Source organism: Paramisgurnus dabryanus, chromosome 19, assembly GCF_030506205.2.
Source record: "Paramisgurnus dabryanus chromosome 19, PD_genome_1.1, whole genome shotgun sequence".
In the NCBI taxonomy this organism is placed as follows: domain Eukaryota; kingdom Metazoa; phylum Chordata; class Actinopteri; order Cypriniformes; family Cobitidae; genus Paramisgurnus; species Paramisgurnus dabryanus.
Genome location: NC_133355.1, coordinates 8,728,388 through 8,753,275, shown reverse-complemented (window position 1 = coordinate 8,753,275; position 24,888 = coordinate 8,728,388). Strand labels below are relative to the sequence as shown.

Below are 24,888 nucleotides of genomic sequence, written 5' to 3'. Positions count from 1 at the left end.
CTCAGCCACCACTGCCATAAATAAATAATAAAACTTACCACAACTTTGTTATTTTACCATCACAACTATTTTATTTTGGCGTATTTTATACGAATAAAATAAGATACAACTAACGTTAATGTATATTACACATACAAAAAATTATAAAATAATGTCAATGAATATTTAAAAAATATTTGTTTATTGTTTTAATGTCAAGCTCAGCACGCCCATGTTTGACTCAAGAAATGATGCCAACGAGAATTTCTTAGAAAGCTTAATTTTCATATTTGCACATTTTATTTACAATTAGTATACAAACAAGACATTAAGAATAATAAAAACAAATAAAAAACAACACAAACTTCCTAATTCATATTGAAGGGGGTCATATTATTGGAATGCTGTTTTAAATGGTGCCACAAATACTATTCTAATAGGCTTGTAAAACAGTCCAGTCCAGTGACATTTAGTGTTGTTTTTTTTTAAGATGAACATGAAAATCAAAGCAGTCTTCCTGTGCACCGTGATGAACCACAACAGCAAAGCAGGACCTTCCCTTCAACGCTGCCCACCTCATAGTTATAATCCCATGTCAACTCTGTGCCAGCTTTAATACGCCTGGTAAAAAGAGATAATAGAGAAAAAAAAAAAAAGAGTTTGCATGTATAAGAATACATCAGTTGTTTGCATCACCCTACAAACTTTTAAATGATTTAAAATCACTCTTTTTTTTTAATTAAAACTTTACTTATCAGTTTATGCAAAAAAAAACAAAAAAAAAACATAAGCTAGTATTTAGAAAGAGACTTACTTGCTGGCAAAAAACGCAACCCAGGGGAACCGGAGGTCATGGGTGTCAACAAAGACATTCTGAACAAACAAATTGGGACTGCAGCTATGCTGTTGAAAGAGAAAATCCAACATTAAGCTATTTAAAGTAATAAAAACAAGTTAGCATGTGTATAATCACATCATTATACACGATATGGACAAAACTATTGGGTTAAATAAACAAGTTTGACTACTAGGGGATAGTTCACCCCCCAAAAAAATTCTGTCATTATTTACTCACCATCATGTTGTTACAAACCAGTCTAGATTTTTTTGATAAAAACAAAGGAAGATATTTTTAGGAATGTCTCAGATCATGAGTCCCATTCACTTCCATAGTAGGAAAAAAGAATACTATAGAAGTGAATGGGGCTCATGAACAGTTTGGTTATAAACTTTCCTCAAAATATCTACTCTTTTGTTTATCATAACTTAGAAATTTGTAACAACATGAGGGTGAGTAAATGATAAATTTAAAAACACTATCCCCAAAAAAAGGGACATTCCACTTTTTAAAAAATATGCTAATTTTCCAGCTCCCCTGAGTTAAACATTTGATTTTTACAGTTTTGGAGTCCATTTAGCTGATCTCCGGGTCTTAGCACAACCCATTGAATCTGATTAGACCATTATTATTGCGCAAAAAAATAACCAACGAGTTTCAATATTTTTCCTATTTAAAACTTGACTCTTCTGTAGTTACATTGTGTACTAAGACCGATTTTCTAGGCAGATATGGCTAGGAACTATCCTCTCATTTTGGCGTAAAAATCAAGGACTTTGCTGCTGTAACATGGCTGCAGGAGGCGCAATGATATTATACAGTGCCCAAAAATAGTCCCCTGCCATTGAAAATAACCAAGGGGACTATTTTCGGGCAGTGTGAATAATATCATTAGCTAATGGTCTAATCAGATTCAATGGATTATGCTTAGCTATGCTAAAAGTTCTAGCGCCAGACCCAGAGATCAGCTCAATGGTTTCCAAAACGGTAAGAATCAAGTGTTTAACTATACGGGAACTGGAAAATGAGAATATTTTCAAAAAAAGTGTAATGTCCCTTTAAGGTGCTTTATGCAACCAGACCCAGACCTGAACCCAGCTAAAACAGTCATTTTGAAACAAAAAAGGCCCTTCCAAAACTGTTGCAACAAAGCTGGAAACAAACTTCTTTAAAATCGTATCAAATGGTGGAATTATTACTTGAATAGATAAACATGTTTATTAGAAGGCAGTGTGCCTATATAGTGTATATCTTGCATAGGGTAAAGTTTGTCTAACATTGATGAAGCGTCCAAGGTTGCCCTCCTGCCTCGCGTCAATGATGTAGCACGTTTCCTCTCCGTCGAACAGTCTGCGGGTGTTGTTGGCAAGTTGTGCTTTCCAAGTTTTCTCTTTTCGTGCATCAGACGTTTCTAGAAGTTTCACTCTTCTCTCGAACGACTTTATGGCAAAGCAACGTTTTGGGCCAGAAGCTTCTTGTCCTGAGACATAAAAAATTGAATACTGATATACAGTATGACAAAATATCATGAAACCAAATGAAGAACAAGCCCTTAAGAGAATACAAGAGTGTCCATCAGCTCTCTTTTGGTTAATGAGTCACATTCTTCAAAGTATCCTCAGATATTTCCTGTGGTTTACATGATAGCTAGCTTTTTCTCATGTAAGGACTTAAAAAATAGGGCAGGCCAGGAAACAAGTTTAGAGGATTTATTATTTATCTTTTGGTTATTTCTGCTGAAAATGTTTTCTGATGGTGTACAGGTAACACAGATTGATACTTTTTCACAACCATGACCAAGAGAGATTATCTTGCCCCATTGTTCCGCCCCCAAGCCAGCGCATCATCACTGACATCAGTTGCCTCCCCTTGAACTTGAAGACATCTTTGGGTGAGTTAGTACTTTATATTTTTTATAGTTTGTGACTGTTATGACAACCGACACAGCCCTATACTTAACACTTGGTGGATCAGAACCCCTAGACTCCTCATCGAGCACATCAAAATTAGCATATTATACATAGTAAACTTTTTAAAAGGTTTTAGTTAAAAACACTTGTTGTGCTCTCTTACCATCCGTCTTCACTTTATCAGTGTCCAGCTGCATAGCTTCATCTTTTTCTAAGAACAATAGAGGAAAAATATTTATTCAAAGCACGCAATTGACAGGAAGAACAGGTCATTTGTACTCCGAGCACCAAACAGAATTGCAAATATTTGTTTGAGTGGGCTGAGATAACTTTATCGTCTAAGGGTATTAGGTCCTGGATGAGCCTCCAAGCCAAAACCATAAGCTCGCTTGCTGTATGAGGGTTAGAAAAACAAGGTAATTTTTTTAAAGCTTTTTTTGGCCTACAATGAAAGCAGATGTATCTCAGTACTGAAGATCTTGTCACACTTGTCAAGTTGCTGGTAAGCCTACCTAGGTCATTCTCCAAGCCCCTCTTAAAGGAAAACACCACCTTTTTTAAATATTTTACTATGTTCTTACCTCAACTTAGAAGAAGTATTACATACCTATCTTTTTTCAATGTGTAAACTTAATCTTTGTACAGCACGTCGTGAATGTGTTAGCATTTAGCCTAGCCCCATTCATTCCTTAGGATCCAAACAGGGATGAATTTAGAAGCCACCAAACACTTCCATGTTTTCCCTATTTAAAGACTGTTACACGAGTAGTTACACAAGTAAGTATGGTGGCACAAAATAAAACGTGGCGATTTTTGAAGCAGATAAAAATTATAACTATATTGTATGGCGGAAGAGCACTTAGTTTGCAACACTTTGACCTCGGCGTGCAGTAAAATCATCACTTCTGACTACTCCCCCCCTCGCTCAAACTTGCGTCAATATTACTGCGCCCGAGGTCGAAGTGCTGCAAACTAAGTGCTCGTCCACCATACAATATATTTCTTATTTTTATCGGCTTAAAAAATCACCACGTTTTATTTTGTACCACCTTACTCGTGTTACTACTCATGTAACAGTCAAAACATTGGAAGTGTTTGGTGGCTTCTAAATTCATCCCTGTTTGGATCCTAAGGAATGAATGGGGCTAGGCTAAATGCCAACACATTCACAACGCACAGTCCAAAGATTAAGTGCACGCATTGAAAAAAAGATATGTATGTATTACCTTGTCTAAGTTGAGGTAAGAACATAGTAAAATATTGAAAAACGGTGGTGCTTTCCTTTGAACCTGTACCCGGGACCTGGGACTATCTTTTTGTCTGACCATTTGTGAATGGAGGGAAACAATCCTATTTGCAATTTCATTTGGTGTAGAAATTACCCACAGCAACCAAAAGTTTACATTTAGCACCCAACATACCTTCCCCACTGCTAGAGTCCTCATGAAAGATGGTATTTTTCCACAACGGACCCGTTTTCATGGTTATCGTCTTCTTGTTGCTTTCGTTCTCTGTGTCCGAGCAGTACGCCTCGCTTTCATAACCCTCCTTCAGTTTCTCCACCCCCTCAATGAAGTCAAGATTGGCCAAATACTCGTTACCAGACACCATGTCATCTTCATTCACTTTATCTTCTGTCATGACTTTACCTAGTAGATTGATAGAGAACATTAAAAAAGGTTTAGGTTTCTTGTATAGAGTAGTTACACGAGTAAGTATGGTGGCACAAAATAAAACGTAGTGATTTTTAAGTGGATAAAAAATGAGAACTATATTGTATGGCGGAAGAGCACTTAGTTTGCAGCACTTTAACCTCTGGCACAGTAACATCATCACTCCTGTGAAGATGTTACTGCGCGCTGAGGTCGAAATGCTGCAAACTAAGTGCTCTACCTCCATGCATTGAAAATAGACAGTTATGTATTCATTTGTCTAAGTTAAGGTAAGAACATAGTAAAATATTTAAAAATAGTGGTTTTCCAGTCAAAAGTGTAGGCCTATTTTTCAGCGTTTCACACTCTCTCAGTCATGCATTAAACTGCATGCCAACGTGCAAGTGTGAATCTGAATTTCCTTTCGCGACAGTTATAATAACACAAATCACATGACATCACACCCAATAACTCAATCTCCCTTGCTTTTTTCCCACTCCAACATTTAAATTATTGCCCACTTAAAGCTGCACAGATATATTTGCTTACCTGAACTCTGGTGTCTGGTCTGAACTAGTTGATGCATGAAAACAGCACACTGACTGGTTGACTGGCTCAAAGTATTTTGAGTATTTTAAAAATACAAAAATACTCATCTTAAATGTATTTAAATACTAATTACATTTCATTTTTTTCAAAGGCTTTAAAATACAAAATACTATTTTGTATTTCAAATACGTATTTTAAATACATGTATTTGAAATACTGCCCATCCCTGTCTACAACAGTGACATTATAAACACACGTTTGCGCACCAGTGAAAACGCAGACAAAGGTTCCTTTGGCCACGTCGTCTTTGCAGCGGATGCCCCAGCCTTTGTGTTGAGTCATGAAGAGCTCCAGTCGCAGCTGCAGGCCGTGTTGAACAAGTCTGTTACTGCAGATTCGGTGGTTGCAGCGGCAGAGAGGGTTACACTCGTACACCCTACAGAGACGCAGGAGAGGACACAATGGCGTTTGATTTGGCTAAATTAACCTATTTATTTGCCAATGCCACAGTCAATACAACCTTAATTATCTCTCAACTCTACAAACAACTCAACTTTATTTGTACACATGTATAATGATGTGTGAAAATGTGGGTGCATGATCTGCACATTGTAATGCAATGCACACTAAAACTTATAGACTATACAGTGGAATATGCACATAATATAGACATAAAGCACAATATATAAGCAAGAATGAGTTTCTAACCCTGTCGGCAGGGTTGTCTGCAGTCTCTTATACGTATATCCAGCAGTAACATCTACAGGACCTCCGCTGCATAGAGATGTAGCCTCAATGGTCATCTGATGACATGAACACTTTGTCCTGTCATACACATAAATAGACTTTTATTAATGAGCTTAAAGGGACACTCTCCACTTTTGTAAAAAAAATACTCATTTTCCAGCTCCCCTAGAGTTACTTTTTTGGAATCCATTCAGCTGATCTCCGGGTCTGGTTCTAGCACTTTTAGCATAGCTTAGCATAATCCATTGAATCTGATTAGACCATTAGCATTGCGCTAAAAAATAACCAAAGAGTTTGGATATTTTTCCTTTTTAAACTTGACCCTTCTGTCGTTACATCGTATATGAAGACCGACAGAAAATTAAAAGTTGCGATTTTCTAGGCAGATATGGCTAGGAACTATACTCTCATTCTGGCGTAATAATCAAGGACTTTGCTGCTGTAACATGGCTGCAGGAGGCGCAATGATATTACGCAGCAGCCGAAAATAGACCTCTTATGATCTTTCAATAGCAGGGGACTATTTTTGGGCAGTGTGTAATATCATTTCGCATGCTGCAGCCATGTTATGGCAGCCATGTTATGGCAGCAAAGTCCTTGATTATTACGCCAGAATGAGAGTATAGTTCCTAGCCATATCTGCCTAGAAAATCGCAACTTTTACTTTTCTGTTGGTCTTAGTACACGATGTAACTACAGAAGAGTCAAGTTTTAACTAGGAAAAATATTGAAACTCTTTGGTTATTTTTAGCACGATGCTAATGGTCTAATCAGATTCAATGGATTGTGCTAAGCAATGTTAAAAGTGGTACCGCGAGATCCAGAGATCAGCTGAATGGATTCCAAAATGGTAAAAATCAAATGTTCAACTCTAGGGGAGCTGGAAAAGTGTCCCTTTAATATTAAGAAACTGTTCATAATGCAATACAATACGCTTGTTATGCAAGTGTTTAACCGAGCACTTAACCAAAAGATTTCTTTAATTAAATTTTTTATACTGTCACATGCAAATGTTTATGCTCTACAAAAGACTCAACGAGTACCTGTCCCGGCAGCCATCCGTGCAGTCACATCCGGTTAAGAAATCTAAACTTGTGTTAATGGAGACACCTGGAGCCGGACTTCTGTCTTTGGTGTATCTGATGCTAGGAGCGGGTGTATGGTCCACCTCATTAACACAGGGCAACGGGAGAACCTCTTTGCCCTCCGATATGTCCGGCAGATACAGGTTAGGTTGATTGGTTGACGTGGAGGGGGGTCGGGCACGGTTTACAAGGACAAACGGGTCCATGCAGAACATGTCCAAGAAGAGAAAATCACACTGTGTTTCAAACAGGTACACTTGCACTTCCTGCATGTCGCACAGGCTCCTCCCACACGGAGAGCGATAGAAGATGTGAAAAAACACCTGATGGGGACAAATTTGGGAAAATTTACAGCAAATTCCAGTTTACTTAAGCAATACAGTTTAATGGTGTGTATGCTCCAAGGGAACGGTGTGTATTGCTAGTGGTTTGTGCCAATCAGAGCAATTTTAAACTGTACTCACCTTTCCATCCAGACGTCTCCGGGCAGTCATTCGGCGAAATTTAAAAAGCAGTGGAATTTGAAGTGGGTTTTGACCATGGTGCATGTCAACATTTTTCGGTCTCACCCCATCCAGGCATGCCGGACAACAGCGATGATACAAGTTTGTGAACTTGGGCTGGTCTTTCTCAAATACATGATCTTCGTCCTCATCAGGTGAAGGTCGTTTTGCACTTCTGGAATAAAAAAATGGGAATTAAGTATATAAAAAGTAATTTGGCCCAGTTATGCTTTGGTGATGCAAGCAAAAACTACAAGAAATATAAGGAAATCTTAATAAGTAATGTAATTTACTTATGTTTATAACTCACCTTAAATTTGGGTCATCGACTGCTGTACCAGATTTGATGGTTTGTATGGCAGCCTTTGATGCACTTACAGCTGGCGGGATGGCCAACTTCTGCAGAACAACCTTTGGCTGGAACGCAGCTGATTTGGCATTTTGAGGGCTTATAGATGGTGCATCGGTCATTTTGTTAACAGTTTGTGGTTTTACATGTGTGGAAGAAACAGCTGGTGTGACATTTTTAGGGCTAACAGTTGGTGGTTTGGTAACTGTGGTATTAGTTTGAGGTGTTGCAGACACAGCTGGAGTGTCGTTTGGAGAGCTTTGAGATGGTGTTTTGGTGACTGTGGCATCGGTGTTCTGTGTTTTCTGTGTGGCAGACGCAGCCGTCGTGGCATTTTGAGGACTCTGAGATGGTGTTTTGTTGGGCACGCTAGTTTGTCGAGTTACATGAGATGAAGCAGTGTTGTTTCCTGCTAAACGACAGGACAACAAAAAGTTATGCATTAAAGCACAGAAAAATTCACAAAACCACACAAACACGTACCGATAGACTACCTGTTTTATTCGCCGGTTGTGTCTTCTGTTGAGCCAGACGTTTTTTGATAGTAACAATGTGTTCCAGCTTGTCTGAGCCTTTATAAACCCACTCTTTTTGTTTGTCTCCCTGAAAAAGATCAATGTTTATTAGCAAAATTAGGATTAAGAAAATGACAATTTATTTATTATAAAAGGGGCATTTAAGCTTGCGCAGGATGTAAATGCATGTTTATGTTAGTGCATAGGCCTATAAGTAATGTCAAACGACTTAAATGACAACACACAAATATTTTATATCCTCCATTATTACACTGACCCTGGGATGCACCGATGTATCGGCTTATAATCTGTATCAGCAGACAAAAGCAATTTTTCCCACTATTAGACATTGTCGATAATCAGGGCAGATTACATCCTGGCAATCAAAAGGGGCGGAAAAACTCATCAACAAAACTATCTGTATTTGTATCGGCACAAATATATCCGCGCATTTCTAAATAATACCTACAAATGAGTCTGATCCAACCTACAAGTTCAATCAACCAGAGGTGCATGATAAATGTGCTTCAAAGGTGCCAAAAAATGCATTGCAATTATCTGTTAAATTGTTGTCTGATATCTACGTAGAAGGTATGTTACTTTATTAAGTGCAACAATGATCCAGAGACAGTTTTGCATGTCCATTTACCACCCCAGGATTTAGGATTTAAAATGAAATGGTCTATTATTACCTTATTTGAGAAGCTCATGAATAATAATGTTGAGCTCTGCTCTGATTGGCTTTTTCTTAAAGCAGCTCCTTCTGTAGCTCTGTGTGTGTGTTACCAGACTTTATGTTTGAGACTGTATCAGACAAAGATACAGCTTTTGAGGAATAATCAATTATTTAGAGATTGTTAATGGAGGTTTCTGAGTGGAAAGTTTGTGAATTTTTCAATATGGACCTGAAAAACGTAACTGTAACATTAATAGTAGAACTTTAGCCTAAACGCAAGCATATATCGCTAACTCAGCAGTCACAACTTTGTTTTAAGCATTGTCACAATATTGTCTTTCTTTCTTTCTTTTCTTTTTAAACGCCATACCAGCTTCTAAGGCTATATATTTATGGTGAGAATAAAGTATAATTTAAAGAAGGAAGACTAGAAAAGATGTTTAAAATGTATTTCCTCTAGAAATCTTAAAACCATGTTTGGATTCACTTGATTAGAAACCTTTTCAAAAGTATCAACAGAGTTAAAAAGGTTTCTCAAAGGGGCAGATGTATTACAATCTAGAAGGATATGATTAATGGACAATGCATTCTGACAAGATAAACATTTTGGATGATTTTCTCATGAGAGTAAAATAACAATATTGTACTTAATTTAATGTGTGATTTAATGTTGGGGCGTACATCTCAACTGTAACTTCTCCGTTGGCGTTATGTTGAGATTGGCCTGTTTCCAGCATGCACAAGGTTTACATAAGAATGAATAAACAATCGTATTTGATGCTCACAATGTCATAACCATGTACAGTAAATATTAGGGCTGGGTATCGATTCAGATGTTCCAGATCGATTCAATTTCGATTCACAAGCTATCAAATCGATTCGATTTCTATTCTCGATTCCGGTTATCAGGAACGATTTTTTTTTTACTCGATTTTCAATTCAACTTAATGAATGTAGAGTATATGGAATATTATATTATATTAGAATATATTAAAATGAAGACTGAATGAATGAATGACAGGCTCGCCTCTCGCTTCTTGGTAACATCACAGGAAAAAGGGGGTGACATCTAGTGGAGAAGACTAGTAATTAGATTAATGTTGAACTTACGTTCCCATGTTTGCGGAAATAAATATGGAAAAAAATCGATTTGTGGGCTTTAAGAATCAATTTTGAATCGACCACGTAAAAAAAAAAAAACGATTAATCGAAAAATCTATGTAAATACAGTTTTCCATTCTATGGCACCTTTAAACAACCATAAAAACAAGAAACAGTCATGCAAATCTGGTTGAAATAACGATTACCAGGTTTGCATAGATTATGAAGTACACATGCAGCTTACGTAAGAGCCAGTGTCACCTTAAAGCAAATCTGTATCAGACTTCCATCCAACTGGTCAACCGTGCAGGCCTGAAACTTGCCATCACGTTCCGCCTTTGTGTCTTGGCCCACACGAAGCACCACAGCAATTGGGTTAGGATAGACACGCAGATACTCCTTCACCTGCGAACTGCAGGTCTCATCGTCTATGTCCCTCCAAACCTTTTTCACTACAAAGAACAACATTTGACCACAATAAAAACATCCTCTACTAGTTTTCAGGTCTAGAGATTGTTGCCATTATGAGCCACAATCCTGACATGTAGATGAAGCAAACAGAATTTCTTACACTGTTTGCAGACGAGATGAAGGTCTGGTAATGCCACATAAGCTACCCGTCCATCATCATAAAACACCAGAAACCTGTTAGAATAAAACATGATATATAAAACATCACTACGAACTATAAAAGCATATTTGTAAACACAAATAGCATGATTCAGTCCACAAAAACTACATGAAGAATTTTCAGGGGAACTCGCCTCATGCGATTCTTGCGATCTGGAAGTTCAGCAAGCACGGCGGCCCCGAAACACGTCTTGTCTTCAGCATCTTTATAGCTGACCACAACCCGACAGCCAATGAACAGATCCTTAAGCAGGGGTGGGTTCATACAGGCCAGGTGATGAGGAGGAATCTTGTATATTTTACCCTTCTTAAACTCCAACTTGTACTTGTTGTCATTTTCTTAAAAGAGAAAAGATCAGGCTGGTTAAACTTTTGCTGCTGTAAACAATATATTATAAAAAACCAGTGCAAAGACTACCAAAATTAGTGTGAAAACTTAATTTGAACTTGTAGACCTAACCAGAGACTTAAGACGTGAATACCGCCCACATTCAGTCCCTGATTGTGTGTTCCGGATCATTGCGTATCCTCCCCTGATTTGTCAAGCCCCTATCATATGACCATCAACCCTATTAAATGATGATAATGACCAGCTGCAGCAACCGTGTAAGTGATAACATAAGGACGAAACTGCAGGCTTTGCTCTTTTTAAGCACATGTGTTTTATTAAAGAACATGCACATAGCTAAACTATTATTAAAGCAATACGTTATTATACACTTGCCCAGTATGCAAGAATAGATATGCATCATGCATTTTCGGTTGTGTAGTGTGGATGGAGATTTTTGGTGAAAAGAAAATGCCATGGTAAAATGAAAACGCACTAATGTACTGTATTTTCCGGACTATAAGTCACACTTTTTTCATAGTTTGGCGGGTACTGGAACTTATAGTCAGGTGCGAGTTATACGTCAAAATGATTGAATATGAACCAAGAGAAACCATTACCATCTACAGCAGCTCTGTGCTGCTCCTGTATTTATGTAATTTAATGGATTCAGTGATGTGGAATGACTTCGGGACTTTTTTTACTTGATTTGGCTTGTCGTGTTACAACACGACAAGGTTTCTCTATTCAGCCTCCCAGGTATTTTCTTTATGCTATTGTGTATCGTGTAAATAACTGTTTATGTTACTTTAAAGGAATAGTCTACTCATTTTCAATATTAAAATATGTTATTACCTTAACTAAGAATTGTTGATACATCCCTCTATCATCTGTGTGCGTGCACGTAAGCGCTGGAGCGCGCTGCGACACTTCGATAGCATTTAGCTTAGCCCCATTCATTCAATGGTACCACTCAGAGATAAAGTTAGAAGTGACCAAACACATCAACGTTTTTCCTATTTTAGACGAGTAGTTATACGAGCAAGTTTGGTGGTACAAAATAAAACGTAGCGCTTTTCTAAGCGGATTTAAAAGAGGAACTATATTTTATTGCGTAATAGCACTTTTGGGAGTACTTCGACTCGCCTGAAAAATCTGCACCCCTTCTCCCTCTCATAATGGGAGAGGGAGGGTGTTACTGCGCCGAGTCGAAGTACTCCCAAAAGTGCTGTTCCGCCATACAATATAGTTACTCTTTTAAATCCGCTTAGAAAAGCGCTACGTTTTATTTTGTACCACCAAACTTGCTCGTATAACTACTCGTCTTAAATAAGAAAAACGTTGATGTGTTTGGTCACTTCTAACTTTATCTCTGTTTGGTACCATTGAATGAATGGGGCTAAGCTAAATGCTATCGAAGTGTCGCAGCGCGCTCCAGCGCTTATGTGCATCCACACAGATGATAGAGGGATGTATCAACTCTTCTTAGTTAAGGTAATAACATAGTTTAATATTGAAAATGAGAAGACTATTTCTTTAACATGTGTGGACACCTATTCAACCTGCTGTTCTGTGCTATTGTTTAGTTGAATGTCTGTTCTTCGGGCTTGGATTTTGTGAAATCATTTTCGAAATAAACGTGACATATAGTCCAGTCCTACTTATATATGTTTTTTCCTCTTCAAAACTGATATTCGCAACTTATAGTCCAGAAAATACGGTACACATAACATACGTCAATGTCTTGCTCACTGGGATGTTGCAAGGCATTATGCATCACAAAGCTGCTTTGGAACAAACTACAATACAATTATTAATACAATTATTAAGAAATGGGTACACCTTACAGAAAAAAAGTTTGTCACCTGGTGTTTGAGTTTCTACCACTGTTCCCCGATACCAAGCATTTTTCTTCCCCTTCCCCAATGCAACCATGTCGACCTTTAATTTGATCTCTGCATGTGTTTTAGTTGGCTCCGAGGACTTGCTGGATGGTGCACTGGAAGCTAAAAAAAGACCAACAGATGATACATGATGTTATTAGCAGTGTTGGGGGTAACACATTACAAGTGACGTGCATTACGTAATAATATTACTTTTCTGAAGTAACGAGTAAAGTAACCATTACTTTTGAAATGTGCACATTAATATTTGGGCTACTTTTTCAAAAAAATTATGCAAGTTACTTTTTGTGTTTAATTAATTCGATTTAAAAAAATTATACAATTATACAAGTAACACAATTAGTTACTTTTTTGGAGTAACTTAATATTGTAATGCATTACTTTGAAAAGTAACTTTTCCCAACACTGGGTATGAGATGCTTTACTGATCTCAAGTTCATTATTAACCTTCATTTTTACCTCGTTTAGAATCTGAAGGTTTCGCAGAAGCAGCAGGTTTTTTGATAACTGGAGGTGGGGTGGTTGGAGGTGGGGTGGTTACTTGATTGCTGGTGGTATTTTTAGCAGCTGTATTACTTGATGACTCTGGGGGTGGGTTAGGGGTTTCATCACTTTGTGTATGGCTGTCAAGCTCCTCTGTGTCATAAATCTCTGTGTCATCACTACTCTCTGCATGTGAAGCTGACCTTGCCGTTTCTTTTTGAGAGTCGGAAGTGTGGGAGACGGATGACGCAGTTTCTGAAGTTTTCAGCTTGGCCTTGGTACTTGGTGATGGCTCGGGGGATTTCGATTTCTTCCTTTTGGCTGCCTTTTTGTTTGTAGGTGGCGATTTATTACTGGAAATAGTGTTGTCTTGTTCAGAGTTCTTTGGTGGTTCAGGTGGCAGTTCAGAGGACATCTCAGTAGTCTTTGATGGCGAATTACAACTTGGAGTACTTTGAGGTTTCTCCAAAACGATTGGCGATGAAGACGGTTCAGGAGTTACTGCTGCCAGTTGAGGTTCAGTTTTAATGGCATGCAAATCCAAGCTAGGATCGGGAATAGTTTTGGGTTGTTCGGTTTTTAATGTTGTCAATAGTAGTTCACTCTTAAGTGTAACCATGGAATCCGATTTGTGATCCATAGTCGTTTCCAATTTTTCCAACTTGCTAGGAACGGGAGGAATTTCGAAAAACAATGGCTTCGATTGAGGTTCGGTTTTAACTGAAAATGGGTGGGAATTGCTAGAAAGTGAGGAAATGTTAGAAATGACCGGTGTGAGTTGAGGTTCAGTTTTAACTGTAGCTCCGGCATCCGAATTATAACCAGCAATTGTGATGGGAGGAGTCACGGACATCATTTCAGATTCACGCTTAACTGATGCTAAGGATGAGCCGCCATGACTGAAAAGTGCTTTTTGATCTTTGCAGTTGTGAAGTGAAGATATCTCAGGCATTAATGGTGCCGATTGAGGTTCAGTCTTGATTTTTGCAGTGAAATCCGAATTATGGGTACTAACAGGATGTTCTGGACTGAACATTTTAGCAGTTGTTGCCATTGACAATGATTCAGTCTTTACTATTGCAATGGAGCTGTCAGTTGGTTCCAGGCTTTCACATGCAGACCTCATCTCAGAGGTTGAGATCGATGAAGGTCTGGTGTAGATGTCCGATGACGAATCTGCTCTTATGGAAGATGTTTTGGTCACCATCTGGACTAAATCCTGAACTAGTCTGGATGACTTCTCAATGGCTACTGTCACCTTTTCGAGCTAAGAAAGAGACAGAGAAAATAAGCATTGGGCGGTGTATTATATCATGATGTGTGTATCATTTCACCAGCTAATATACTCACCATGGGCTCCAAAGTTTCTTTGGTAGCTGCAAGTGTAAGAGAAAAATGCAAAGGTCAAAGTCGTGCAATTGACATTTAAAAGATTGCTTCATAATTTCTAGATATGCACCGATGTTTGGTCCACAGATGTTTTGCCGATTATTTAGACCAATACCGATAGTTTGGTGGTTAAATTAGTTCTTTATTCATATAATGACCATTAATATTAAACATTAAACTAGTGATGTTTCTTTATATTTTTTATACACAGAGCTACGGCTGGGAAACAATTAATCTCAAATAATCGTTTGCGGAATAAAAGTTTTTGTTTACATCATATATATGTGTACTGTGTATAAAAATTATGTATATATAAATAAACACAAATGCATGTATAATTTTAAGGGGAAAAAACTATTTATATATTAAGTATTCATAAATATATAAAATATAAATAATATTTCAATATAAAAATGTATATGTAAATATTTCTTAAAGATATACTTGCATCTGTGTGTATTTATATATACATAATTATACAAAGTACACACATATATGTGATGTAAACACAATATATATGATGTAAACACAATTTTTTATTCTGCAAACAATTGGTTGCGATTAATCGTTTCCCAGCCCTACACAAAGGTCAAATTCATATCATTTTTTGTTTCTCTTTTTTGATTGACAGGACATATCGGCCATGACTATTAGCTGCCGGCCAATAGCTGCTAGTGTAAAAATGTGCTATTATCGGCCGATACCGATTATTGGTTAATATATCGGCGCATCTCTATTTATTTCCAATAATAACATTTCCTAGTACTTTTAATGAATGTCTCTTACCACCCATATCAACGAACACAATATCATCATCATCACGCCAACTCTTTTCCTCCCCAACCTCATCGTCTATGATCTGAATGACGTCCTGTGGTTCTTTGACTCCTCCTCCTTCTTCTTCCTCCGAATCGACATCTCGGTAGTCCAATCCCAGCATCCCATAAAGACCTTTCATCACTGACTCGCACTCAAGGACTGATCTGATATAGACGACCAAGAACAAGTAATATCAATCGAGAGAAATGTAAAATAATACAAAAGTATTCATATGTATATTCATTTTAATATTCAATGCCAGCACATTTGCATAAAACATTTAATGTACTTTGAATTAAATGCACTGCTCTTATTGGATACTTTTTTCTTATTTTAATCATTTGGTACTCATTGTCAAGGATCAAAAGCTGTTACAGGCCATAAAAATATATATTTTTTAATTATCTCGCTCTCTCTTGCAATAACTATTGCAGTATGTGTATTGCATAGGATTGCAAAATTCTGAAAATTTTCAAGGCTGGAAATTAACGGGAATATATGGGAATTAACAGGAATTAATGGAAATAAACTGGGATTTTAAAAAGTTACCTATAACTAGGGCTGTGACGATAATTCGTACAAATGCGTGTTTTCTCAAAGAATGAATTTGAATAAATTACAGTGAAATGCCGCCACATCCAAAACCCAGAGGGCGCTCTCATGTAGAAATGCCATTTGTCCCACAGAAGAAGTAGCATTACAAACACTATTCCAGGAAATGTCTTAAGGGATATTTATATCGCTGTTCTTCAGATTGTTTCAGGTATTTTCATGATAATAATTTTTTTTTAATGATTGTGTTTGACAAATGTTGCTTTTTAAAATTCACATTATAAACGACTCAAACTCTTAGTGATTTTAGATTGATAAGGACTTCCTACTGATCACAAAGCCATAGTACACGCACAAGCTGTGCATGAAACACAGAATCGGAGCTTTGGGATTCAGAATCGATTTCAGGCAGGTCTTTTTAATGGGGAACGTGATGTATCGTCACAGCCCTACCTATAACAGGGAACTTCAATGTAGTTTAAAAACAACCTTGTTGCATAATTTTGTTTAAAACAACAAGATTTGATGCAATTTTAAATTCACATGGACACTGCTTACTGAAGGGCCATTGAGGCCACACTCCTTGTGTGTACTTGCATTTTTCCATAGCATGCACAAATAATTTCTTGAGTCCTGCACACAAAATAATGTCAAAATATCCATCTTTGCATGTATTCATGTAAATTAATTAAATTTGTTTAAATATTCATTGTGCAGTGTGCAAGCTAGTCTGCAACAACATTATACCATTGTAAAAACAAATACACTGACTGAGGAAAAATTTAGGTGAGATAATTAAAAAAGTATTGTCTAAAAATGACTATCCGCCACACACACACTCACTCCCCCTGAAATAAAAAAATCTACTTACAATTATATCAAGAAATGTTTGTTTATATAAATTACCAAATAATTCCCACAAATTCCCATTAAATTTCCAATTTGGAATATTTCCAAAATTTCCCAGTTTAAGTTCCCATGGAAGGTTCCCCGGAAATTTACCAGAAACTTAACTAGTATTGCGGCATGCTCATTTGCGATATTTTCAGTCATTTTGGATATATCTTGCAGCCCTAGTAAAGACTGATTACTTACTTTCTAAAAACATTTAGCACCAAATCTGCTTAAAAATAATTATTATTAACATGAATTTGGTCACATTAAAAAATTAAGTACATCCCTGTGTCACGTTTTAAAGGTGCAGTGTGTAGATTTTAGCAGCATCTAGCAGTGAGATTGTGAATTGCAACAAACTGCTTAGTCCACCGTCACCAAAACGCAAAGAGAAGCTACGGTAGCCGCCACAGGACAAACATGTGGTCATCTAAGACAAAATACATTAGTGACAAAACTGTAAAAACATGGCGACACAAAATGGCGACTTCCGTTTAAGAGACCCACGGTGTATGTAGATAAAAACGTCTCATTCTAAGGTAATAAATGCATAACGGTTCATTATGTAAGGTCTTTAGACACCACTGATAATATAGTTATGTATATTATGCTGCATTTCTGTCAAGAGATCCTTCTAAAAGTTACACAGTGCACCTTTAACTAACCCCTAAATTTCAAATGGAGTTTGGTTCAGATGATATAATCAGTCACTCACTCGCAGGCACTGCTGTACAGTATTCGGGTGTGGGTGGCATCACTTTCCTTCTGCTTGACCCACTCCTCCACCTGCGCCAGCTGTTCGTGTCTCTGCACCAGCTGAGGGTTTTTGTTCACCTCTGTTTGGATCCAGCGCTGGAGGTCGTCCTTCGTCATCATCATGAGGTTCTCCTCATTCGCTCCACTGCTCATTCTGTTACTGTTTGAGCAACATAATGAATCAGGTAAACACTTTTAAGACAGATGTCACATCTCAATGGTGCTAAATAAAAAGCGAGTATACCGTAGTATCAGTCTATAGTCTTATCTTTACAATGACATATACCTAAATCATAATTTCTATATGTGCTTATTTTCTTTGAAAGTTTTATAAAGGGCATCTAGGCGACTTTCCTGTACTAAATGATAGGTTTAGAAGCACCTTAATAATGGATGTAAACCTAAACTACACAATAACGGTAAACATATCTGTCAAATATGATTGGTTGATTGTAATGTTGTTGACCCCATCTCTAACCTAAATTAGGAAAACAATACACCTCGCCTGAGATCTAAGCCACGAACTTGTGGACTATATCTTGACACACGATGTGAATTTATGTAGATGTCAGTCTCAAAATGGTAAATACTCATAACTGACAGATGAATCAAGAACTACAACCGTGACAAGGGGAGGCAGCACATGCAAAAAAACAACAACTTCTATTCAACTTCCTTCTTACAATTGTTACAAAATTATAATAAAAACATCTCTAGCAACGCTACCTTTACATTAAATAATGGCAATGCCAAGCAGCAAGTTATAAACATGCTCGCTAATCCCTAATATTGTAGTATAATTATGAAGTGATTTGGATACTCACAGATTCATTGGCGCTTAGTAGAGCTGCAGTAGTAAAGGACATATGGCGCACGATTCATACGCAAACGCTTGCTCGACAAAGTAAAAGTCCCTCTGCGCTGCAGTAGATGTTTACCGCACAATCGCTGACCTATAAGGCAAAACAAACAAACATGTATACTCATATGAGCTAAAAACACGTGTAGCACAACAATAATGGGGTTCTTTCGGTATGTTGGCGGCTGCAGAGAGCCTACAAGTCGTTCTGATTGGTCCAATGCACGTCGACGCGGGACGATTAACTCCGCCCACAGCATGTTTTCTTCAACGGCTTTATTTAACACCAGTGATAATAACTTTGTATAAGAGAGTGCAAACGATAAAAATGAACAAAGTAACAGGGTTTGCAATTTTATTTTTACAAACTTCTAATAAAAATAAAATATTTAACATATTAAAATGAAACATAAATGACTTTAAAAGCAATTTATTACCTTTTAACAATACATAAAATTCCCATACTTTATATAACGTTACTTGAACAAAAGCATGAACGAAATAAACAAAACAAGATTTTGACAAGATAAAGGGAACACATCATGAAAATCTGACTTTTTCCATGTTTAAGTGCTATAATTGGGTCTCGACCTAGAAAATACTTAGTTTTTGTACACCATTCTCTGCAAGCACGTAAAAAAATAGGTCATTGAAATGTGGCTCTCTTTGTGATGTCAAAAAGGGACAATACCGTCCCTTAATATGTATTATGCAACCATGGCACTGCCATTTAGTGCAGATATCAGCTCATTTGCATTTTAAAGGACACACCCAAAATGGCACATTTTTGCTCAAACCTACACCTAGTGGAAATGTACACATGTTATAATAAATTATCTGTATGGTATTTTGAGCTTCAAATTCACATACCAAAGATTTATTTTACATTTTTAAAAAGTCTTGTGAAATGTCCCCTTTAAACAGTAGTAAGATTTATTCAAGTGAATGCATGTTTAATTGCGTTTTCAATCAGTAAACCCTTTAAGGGTTGCTGTTATAAAACACCATATATCAGTGGTTCTCAAACTGCGGGCTATGGACCCCTGGGAGGCCATGGGTGCCCCAGTGTAAGAAAATATGATAGAATTCAATGGGTACCATCAAATCTGTGATTACCCTCTTTTATCAAAATATCTTCTTCATCATTTATCACAATACTTCCATAATATTTGTTTTCCTACTATGGAAGTCAATTCCAATCAGCTATTTGCTTACATCACTTTTTAAAAATATATATTTTTTGTGTTCATCAGAAAAAAGAAATTCATACAGGTTTACAACATTGGGATGAAAAAATGATGACAGAATTACAATTTTGTGTGAACTATCCCTTTTAATTTATAAAAATGTCTGTGTAATTAAACCTCAGAAAAATAAGACTACTAACCAACACCACTACAATGTACAATTTAATATGTTTTGTTTAATTCAAATTGAATTGAATGTTTTATGTCAAAACATTTTTTGGGGGGGCACAAAGGGATGTACCGTACACAGGGGAGCTGCACACCAGAAAAGTCTGAGAAGCTCTGCAATATATCATTACAATTTTATATTTGTCTACAAAACATTTTAGAGCATTTAAACAGACAATAAATTTATTAAAATCATTAAAAACAATATCTTCAAGTATGTTTCAAGTTTGAATATAGGCTGTGTTGAAAATATAACATGGCTAAAAGATAAATATGAACATGAAAACTGGCAAGTTTATAAAATTATGCAACCTTGAAAAGAGTTAGATGGAGGCAGATTGTTTTTTTTTATTAATCTATGCCTATCCACCTATCCATTGCTCTGTGCTTCAACCTGTTCTTCATCCTTCACCTGACCAGCACTTATTGTGTCCTTAAGAGACATCATTTCTTGTATCTTCAGGAAAGTTTCACAGTTTGGGGAGAAGTGATTCCTCTGAAAGGCATGGTTTACAGAAATTATTATTTTTTTAAATGTTTTGAGTGTCACAAGAAAAGATAAACAGAGTGTTGATGCTCACATTGAGAGAGAGACGGCGGAGTCCTCCATCACCTTGGCTCTCCAAAGATGAGAGGAAGAGCTTTAGTGCTTCCTCTGTCAGTTTATTTCCTATCAGTAAAGAATACGTTAAGATTGCTTACAATGTTTACTGTGATAAAAATGTAGAGAATGAGCTTGAAGTCTATATTGGTTCACCTGAGAGATTAAGATAGTCTAGGTAGTGGTTTCCTGGATAAAGGACTTTCCCTCCAGTGTGCACAATTTCAGTATCCAGAAGTGGGATCACTGTTTCAGTCACCTCCACCGTTTCATGTACTAATGTCTAGTGAAAGATTTTATTAGAGTTTTATATTATTCAATGTTTTACTTTCTCTTTCAAATTTACCTCTGGCTCAGGCGCTGTCAGATTCTTATCCTTGCCGCCCACCTTTCCAGCCTGACCACGGGCCACTTTGTTGTCTAAATTAAAATCCAAAAAAAGGTCTTTCTTTATATATTCACAACCAAGCATAATCAAACTCTACATCTCATTCATAACAGGCATTAAAGTGTTCAAATGAATGACCTTTTTTTGCCAGCTTTGGCTCTTCTTTCTGTACTGTTGCTGGTTTCCCCTCTTTCTTAAGGTTGTCCTACGTGTACATTAATCAAATTTAAATTAAAAACATTGTTTTATGTCATAAAGAGACATAATAAAAGATGCTCTACCTTCTTTTTGACACCCTTGTTGGGGTTATGGTCCAGCGATGAACTGCTGTGGACTGAAAGAGATGTGCTGTCAGTGAGACTGACCTGAGACGGCTGGACCAGCGTCGATTCCTCACGCTTCATTATCAGTCTCCTCCTCTCTACGATCTCTTCGTGTGTCAAAGCAAAGCTACTGAGCACCTACAGAAAGCAATACATGTGCATAAACTATTAAATTAAAAAATAATAATCGCTGATAAATTAGGCAGAGAAGATGCAGATGTATAGAAGTGTACCTCAGCTAGATGAGCCGCCCCCTTATCACCTATATGATTGTAGGATAATGACAGACACCTCAAGGAACGATTAAAACGCAGACCCTTTAAAAATTAAACAATGAAGATAACATATCCTGTAACAAATCTGTACATTCTTCCATATACAAAATGAACTCTACAAACCTGAGCGATATAAATGGCACCTGCGTCCCCAATGTTATTAAAGGCCAAGTTGAGTGACAGGAGGGTCTTGTTGGACGAATGTACAGTTGAAAGAGCTGAACCAATCAGACGAGCTCCCTCTTCTCCTATACGATTGTTCCGCAGTGATAAATAAGACAACCTAGCATGGACATAGAAAAGACTATTTTTGGGCTATGTGAAAAATTAATAATAATGCATGAGCATCCAAAAACCTTAAAGGTATAGCGGAGGATTTTCTCGAATTTCAGAAAAGAACCGCCTTATCCACATTTTTAAAAAATGCAATTGCACAACACTCCTGATTGACAACTAGGAGGACCAATAGTGTTGATGATCCAGCCGGAAATAGAAAATCCTCCGCAATACCTTTAAATAAAGTTCATTATTTTAAGCAAATATTACATAAAGGGTTGTTTCGAAATAACAATGACTTACATGCTGCCCTCCCCAATGATTAAGTGGTAACTCTGCTCCGGGAGTGAATTACCTTCCAAAACTACTTTCCTAGCACAGACATAAGATAATAGATGATGTCAGTAGCTTTACAATATTGGTTATCACATGACAACTTTTTTTTCAAATTAATTTCTTGAATCGCAAAGCACAGAATATGACCCACCAATTTAAATAATTATCTCAATGAAAATAATTTCCAAGTCAACTTTATCTATAAAAATGATTGACACTTCCAGAAGGTAAAAAATGAAAAGGCACCAATATTCCCTTTAGCCTACCCTATAGGCATTTAATAACTTTATGGATAAATTTTTGATGGATGGATGCGCTATTTTCGAGCTTTAAAGTCCACCAGCAAGACAATCAAGTTTTAATTGCTGTTTATATGTCTATGTGGAGTTTTTAATATGCTTTAAGACAAACCATGTGCAAATTCATAATTCAACACAATTGCTGCATATAATTTGAGTTTTCCAAAAAAGTGAAAAGAGAAGTAAAATAAGGCAAGAGTGTAGAGCATGGGTCTTCAGCTATTTTTGTAAAAAATTAAATATGATCTGGGCAGAAAATTTTACTGAAAACTAATATTTTCTTTTTAATATTTTTAAAATAATTGCAGTTTAACATTGAAAGAGCAAAATAGTTCAACTTAAAAAAAAATTGCACTTCATGTTTTCTTTTTAATATTTTAAAGATATATGGTTAAACCACCTTTCCATTGAACACTACATCTGTACACGACTGTCAGAGTTCGCCCCCTAGTGGCAGTTGTAATGAAATTTCAGTTTAATCGCAATACCATGCCAACATGGGAGAAAAGCTCATTTCAGCACAAGAGCCTTTAATCTACGAATATATTTAAGAATTTACTCATCGTTTTTAAAGGATTCTAGTGTTACTAATAAAGTAAAAAAATGTATTAATCATTTTCACCTTCCACACAGTGTTTTGACTGGAACCCCTGAAATACATCACTTCTGGTCGACTTGTCACATGCGATGTATTCGCACAAGTTTTTATGCATCCAAAACTCTAATTGGATAGAAAATTACCCCCTCACAGGTGGTTGGCACCCCAACTCTCCTTTCGGTTTATCAACGGTCATTTGTCATGTACAGTGAAAAGGAGGCTTTAAAGTAACCATGCTGATTTTAAATCAGACAAAGAAGAATGGTGGGCTGCATTTGTAGCCCCTTTCACATGAAAAACTTTTAAATATGCTAGTATCACCCACAAAGATGAGTTTTAAATGATAACATTATTGACTACATGGGGGCTTTAAAATGGGGCATGATCCAATGCTTTATAAAGTTGACAAAAGCCAGGATATTATTTAATATATCTCCGACTGTGTTTGGCATAATAAAGAAAGTTATATACACCTAGGAATGCTTGATGGTGAGTAAAACATGGGCTAATTTTCATTTTGGGGTGAGTGAACTATTCCTTTGAAGACTATACAGAGGTATTTTTCTAAATTCTTGTTAAATTGAAATCACCTGAGATTTGAACACAGAGCGATGGTGTTTCTCAGTAAGGTGAAGGTGTAATCTGTCAAACTTGTGCGCCACATGCTGCAAAACATCAGCATTAGTGAGACATGGGGACATGGGGTAACATAACAAACATTCTCTTTGCTTGTAAGTTGACAACACACACAATCACAGAGACTCACTGTAGGCTCTGTAAGTTATCAAGCGATGCCAATATTTTGCTCAGCACCTGAAGCATCTTCTCATCCACCTTCCATCCTATCAACATAATAACAATAAGCAAAAACATCAAAGTGGAATATTTACTATGATAAAACGTTGAGTTACTTTAAGTGTTACTGAAATGCTTACCAGATATCTTTACCTCCTTTACATCTTCATTTTCAAGCTCGATCTGGAGACAGGGCTTAGGGGACCACGTTGACATTTGGCTTTCTGCTTTATTCAAGGTTGGAGTTTATTTTAAGTTATTCAAACAGCATAAATAAAGAAACAAATTAACATATGCACTTCAGTCATTTGAAGAGATTATTTGGGACATCTAAATAAGGCAAATATGTGGTATATGGATTGTTTATTTTGTTAAAAAGCATTGGGTCGTGGGTTTGATGTATAAATGCAAAATGTATAAATAAAAGAGTAAATAAAAGGGAGAATTTACCCATAATTCCACTCTCTGATGATGGTGCTGGCTGCCTTATCTTAACAGTAGGGACTTCTCTAACACCCGTCAGTTTACACAGCACAGGAAGATCCACTTCAAGATTTCCTGAACAATGGTAGTCATCTATTGTTAACATTGACATATAAATGGGAATGCACTTACAGTAAGCTCATAACTGGACGTGTATCTTGAACTTATCAAATAAGTGTCCAAATAAAACTGTCCGTCTAAAAATCACCTGCAGTCTTTTGTGGCTCTTTCTCAGTTCCACAATCCACCTTGTCTGGTTCCTTTTTTGCAGATTTATCAACTCGCTTTTTCATCTTTCAAAAATTAAAGGTTTGATGGCTTAAAGTAAATTTGAGGTATAAATTAAGAACTTCAATGTTTAGGACGATGCCACTCTGAACGGGTCGTGTTTTGTTGCTATAGCAACAGTACGCGCTGAGGAGGAAGTCACCCAGATATCAGCGGCTGGTTTTAGCGCCACCCAGAGGACAAGTGTCGTTTATATTTTTAAGTGTATTATTTTGGCATTTATGTTGAAACTCGGGGCTAAATCCAGTTAGATAAAAGTGAGGTTTATTAAAATACTCAATTACAAAAAATAC

At 36.8% G+C, this 24,888-nt stretch overlaps 2 protein-coding genes across 4 annotated transcripts; both read right to left on the bottom strand.

The window, feature by feature from the left end:
* Nucleotides 1–44: 44 nt before the first annotated feature.
* Nucleotides 45–18,719, bottom strand: setdb1a (SET domain bifurcated histone lysine methyltransferase 1a). 3 transcript variants are annotated; one of them, XM_065287842.1, is made up of 21 exons: nucleotides 18,484–18,719; nucleotides 17,619–17,819; nucleotides 16,568–16,642; nucleotides 15,425–15,621; nucleotides 14,600–14,625; nucleotides 13,226–14,516; nucleotides 12,728–12,868; nucleotides 10,669–10,873; nucleotides 10,476–10,549; nucleotides 10,166–10,356; nucleotides 8,107–8,215; nucleotides 7,574–8,024; nucleotides 7,225–7,438; nucleotides 6,719–7,083; nucleotides 5,637–5,753; nucleotides 5,195–5,364; nucleotides 4,149–4,376; nucleotides 2,891–2,938; nucleotides 2,095–2,297; nucleotides 794–882; nucleotides 45–600 (listed from the first exon to the last, which is right to left on the bottom strand). In XM_065287842.1, the coding sequence occupies exons 1-21, from the start codon at nucleotides 18,489–18,491 to the stop codon at nucleotides 483–485; spliced, it is 4,521 nt and encodes a 1,506-aa protein (XP_065143914.1). In that variant the 5' UTR covers nucleotides 18,492–18,719; the 3' UTR covers nucleotides 45–482. The 3 variants fall into 3 exon arrangements, with proteins under 3 accessions (XP_065143914.1, XP_065143921.1, XP_065143929.1); XM_065287849.1 differs by having other exon boundaries at nucleotides 7,574–8,021; XM_065287857.1 differs by lacking the exon at nucleotides 16,568–16,642.
* Nucleotides 18,720–19,572: 853 nt separating this feature from the next.
* On the bottom strand, nucleotides 19,573–24,600 carry lrrc71 (leucine rich repeat containing 71). Its single transcript, XM_065282101.1, has 14 exons — nucleotides 24,516–24,600; nucleotides 24,275–24,400; nucleotides 23,965–24,048; nucleotides 23,796–23,871; nucleotides 23,620–23,694; nucleotides 22,100–22,168; nucleotides 21,644–21,803; nucleotides 21,479–21,562; nucleotides 21,204–21,383; nucleotides 21,061–21,127; nucleotides 20,881–20,954; nucleotides 20,691–20,817; nucleotides 20,515–20,603; nucleotides 19,573–20,429 (listed from the first exon to the last, which is right to left on the bottom strand). Exons 1-14 carry the CDS (start codon nucleotides 24,598–24,600, stop codon nucleotides 20,304–20,306), a joined length of 1,422 nt encoding a protein of 473 aa, XP_065138173.1. The 3' UTR covers nucleotides 19,573–20,303.
* Between the last annotated feature and the right edge of the window lie 288 nt (nucleotides 24,601–24,888).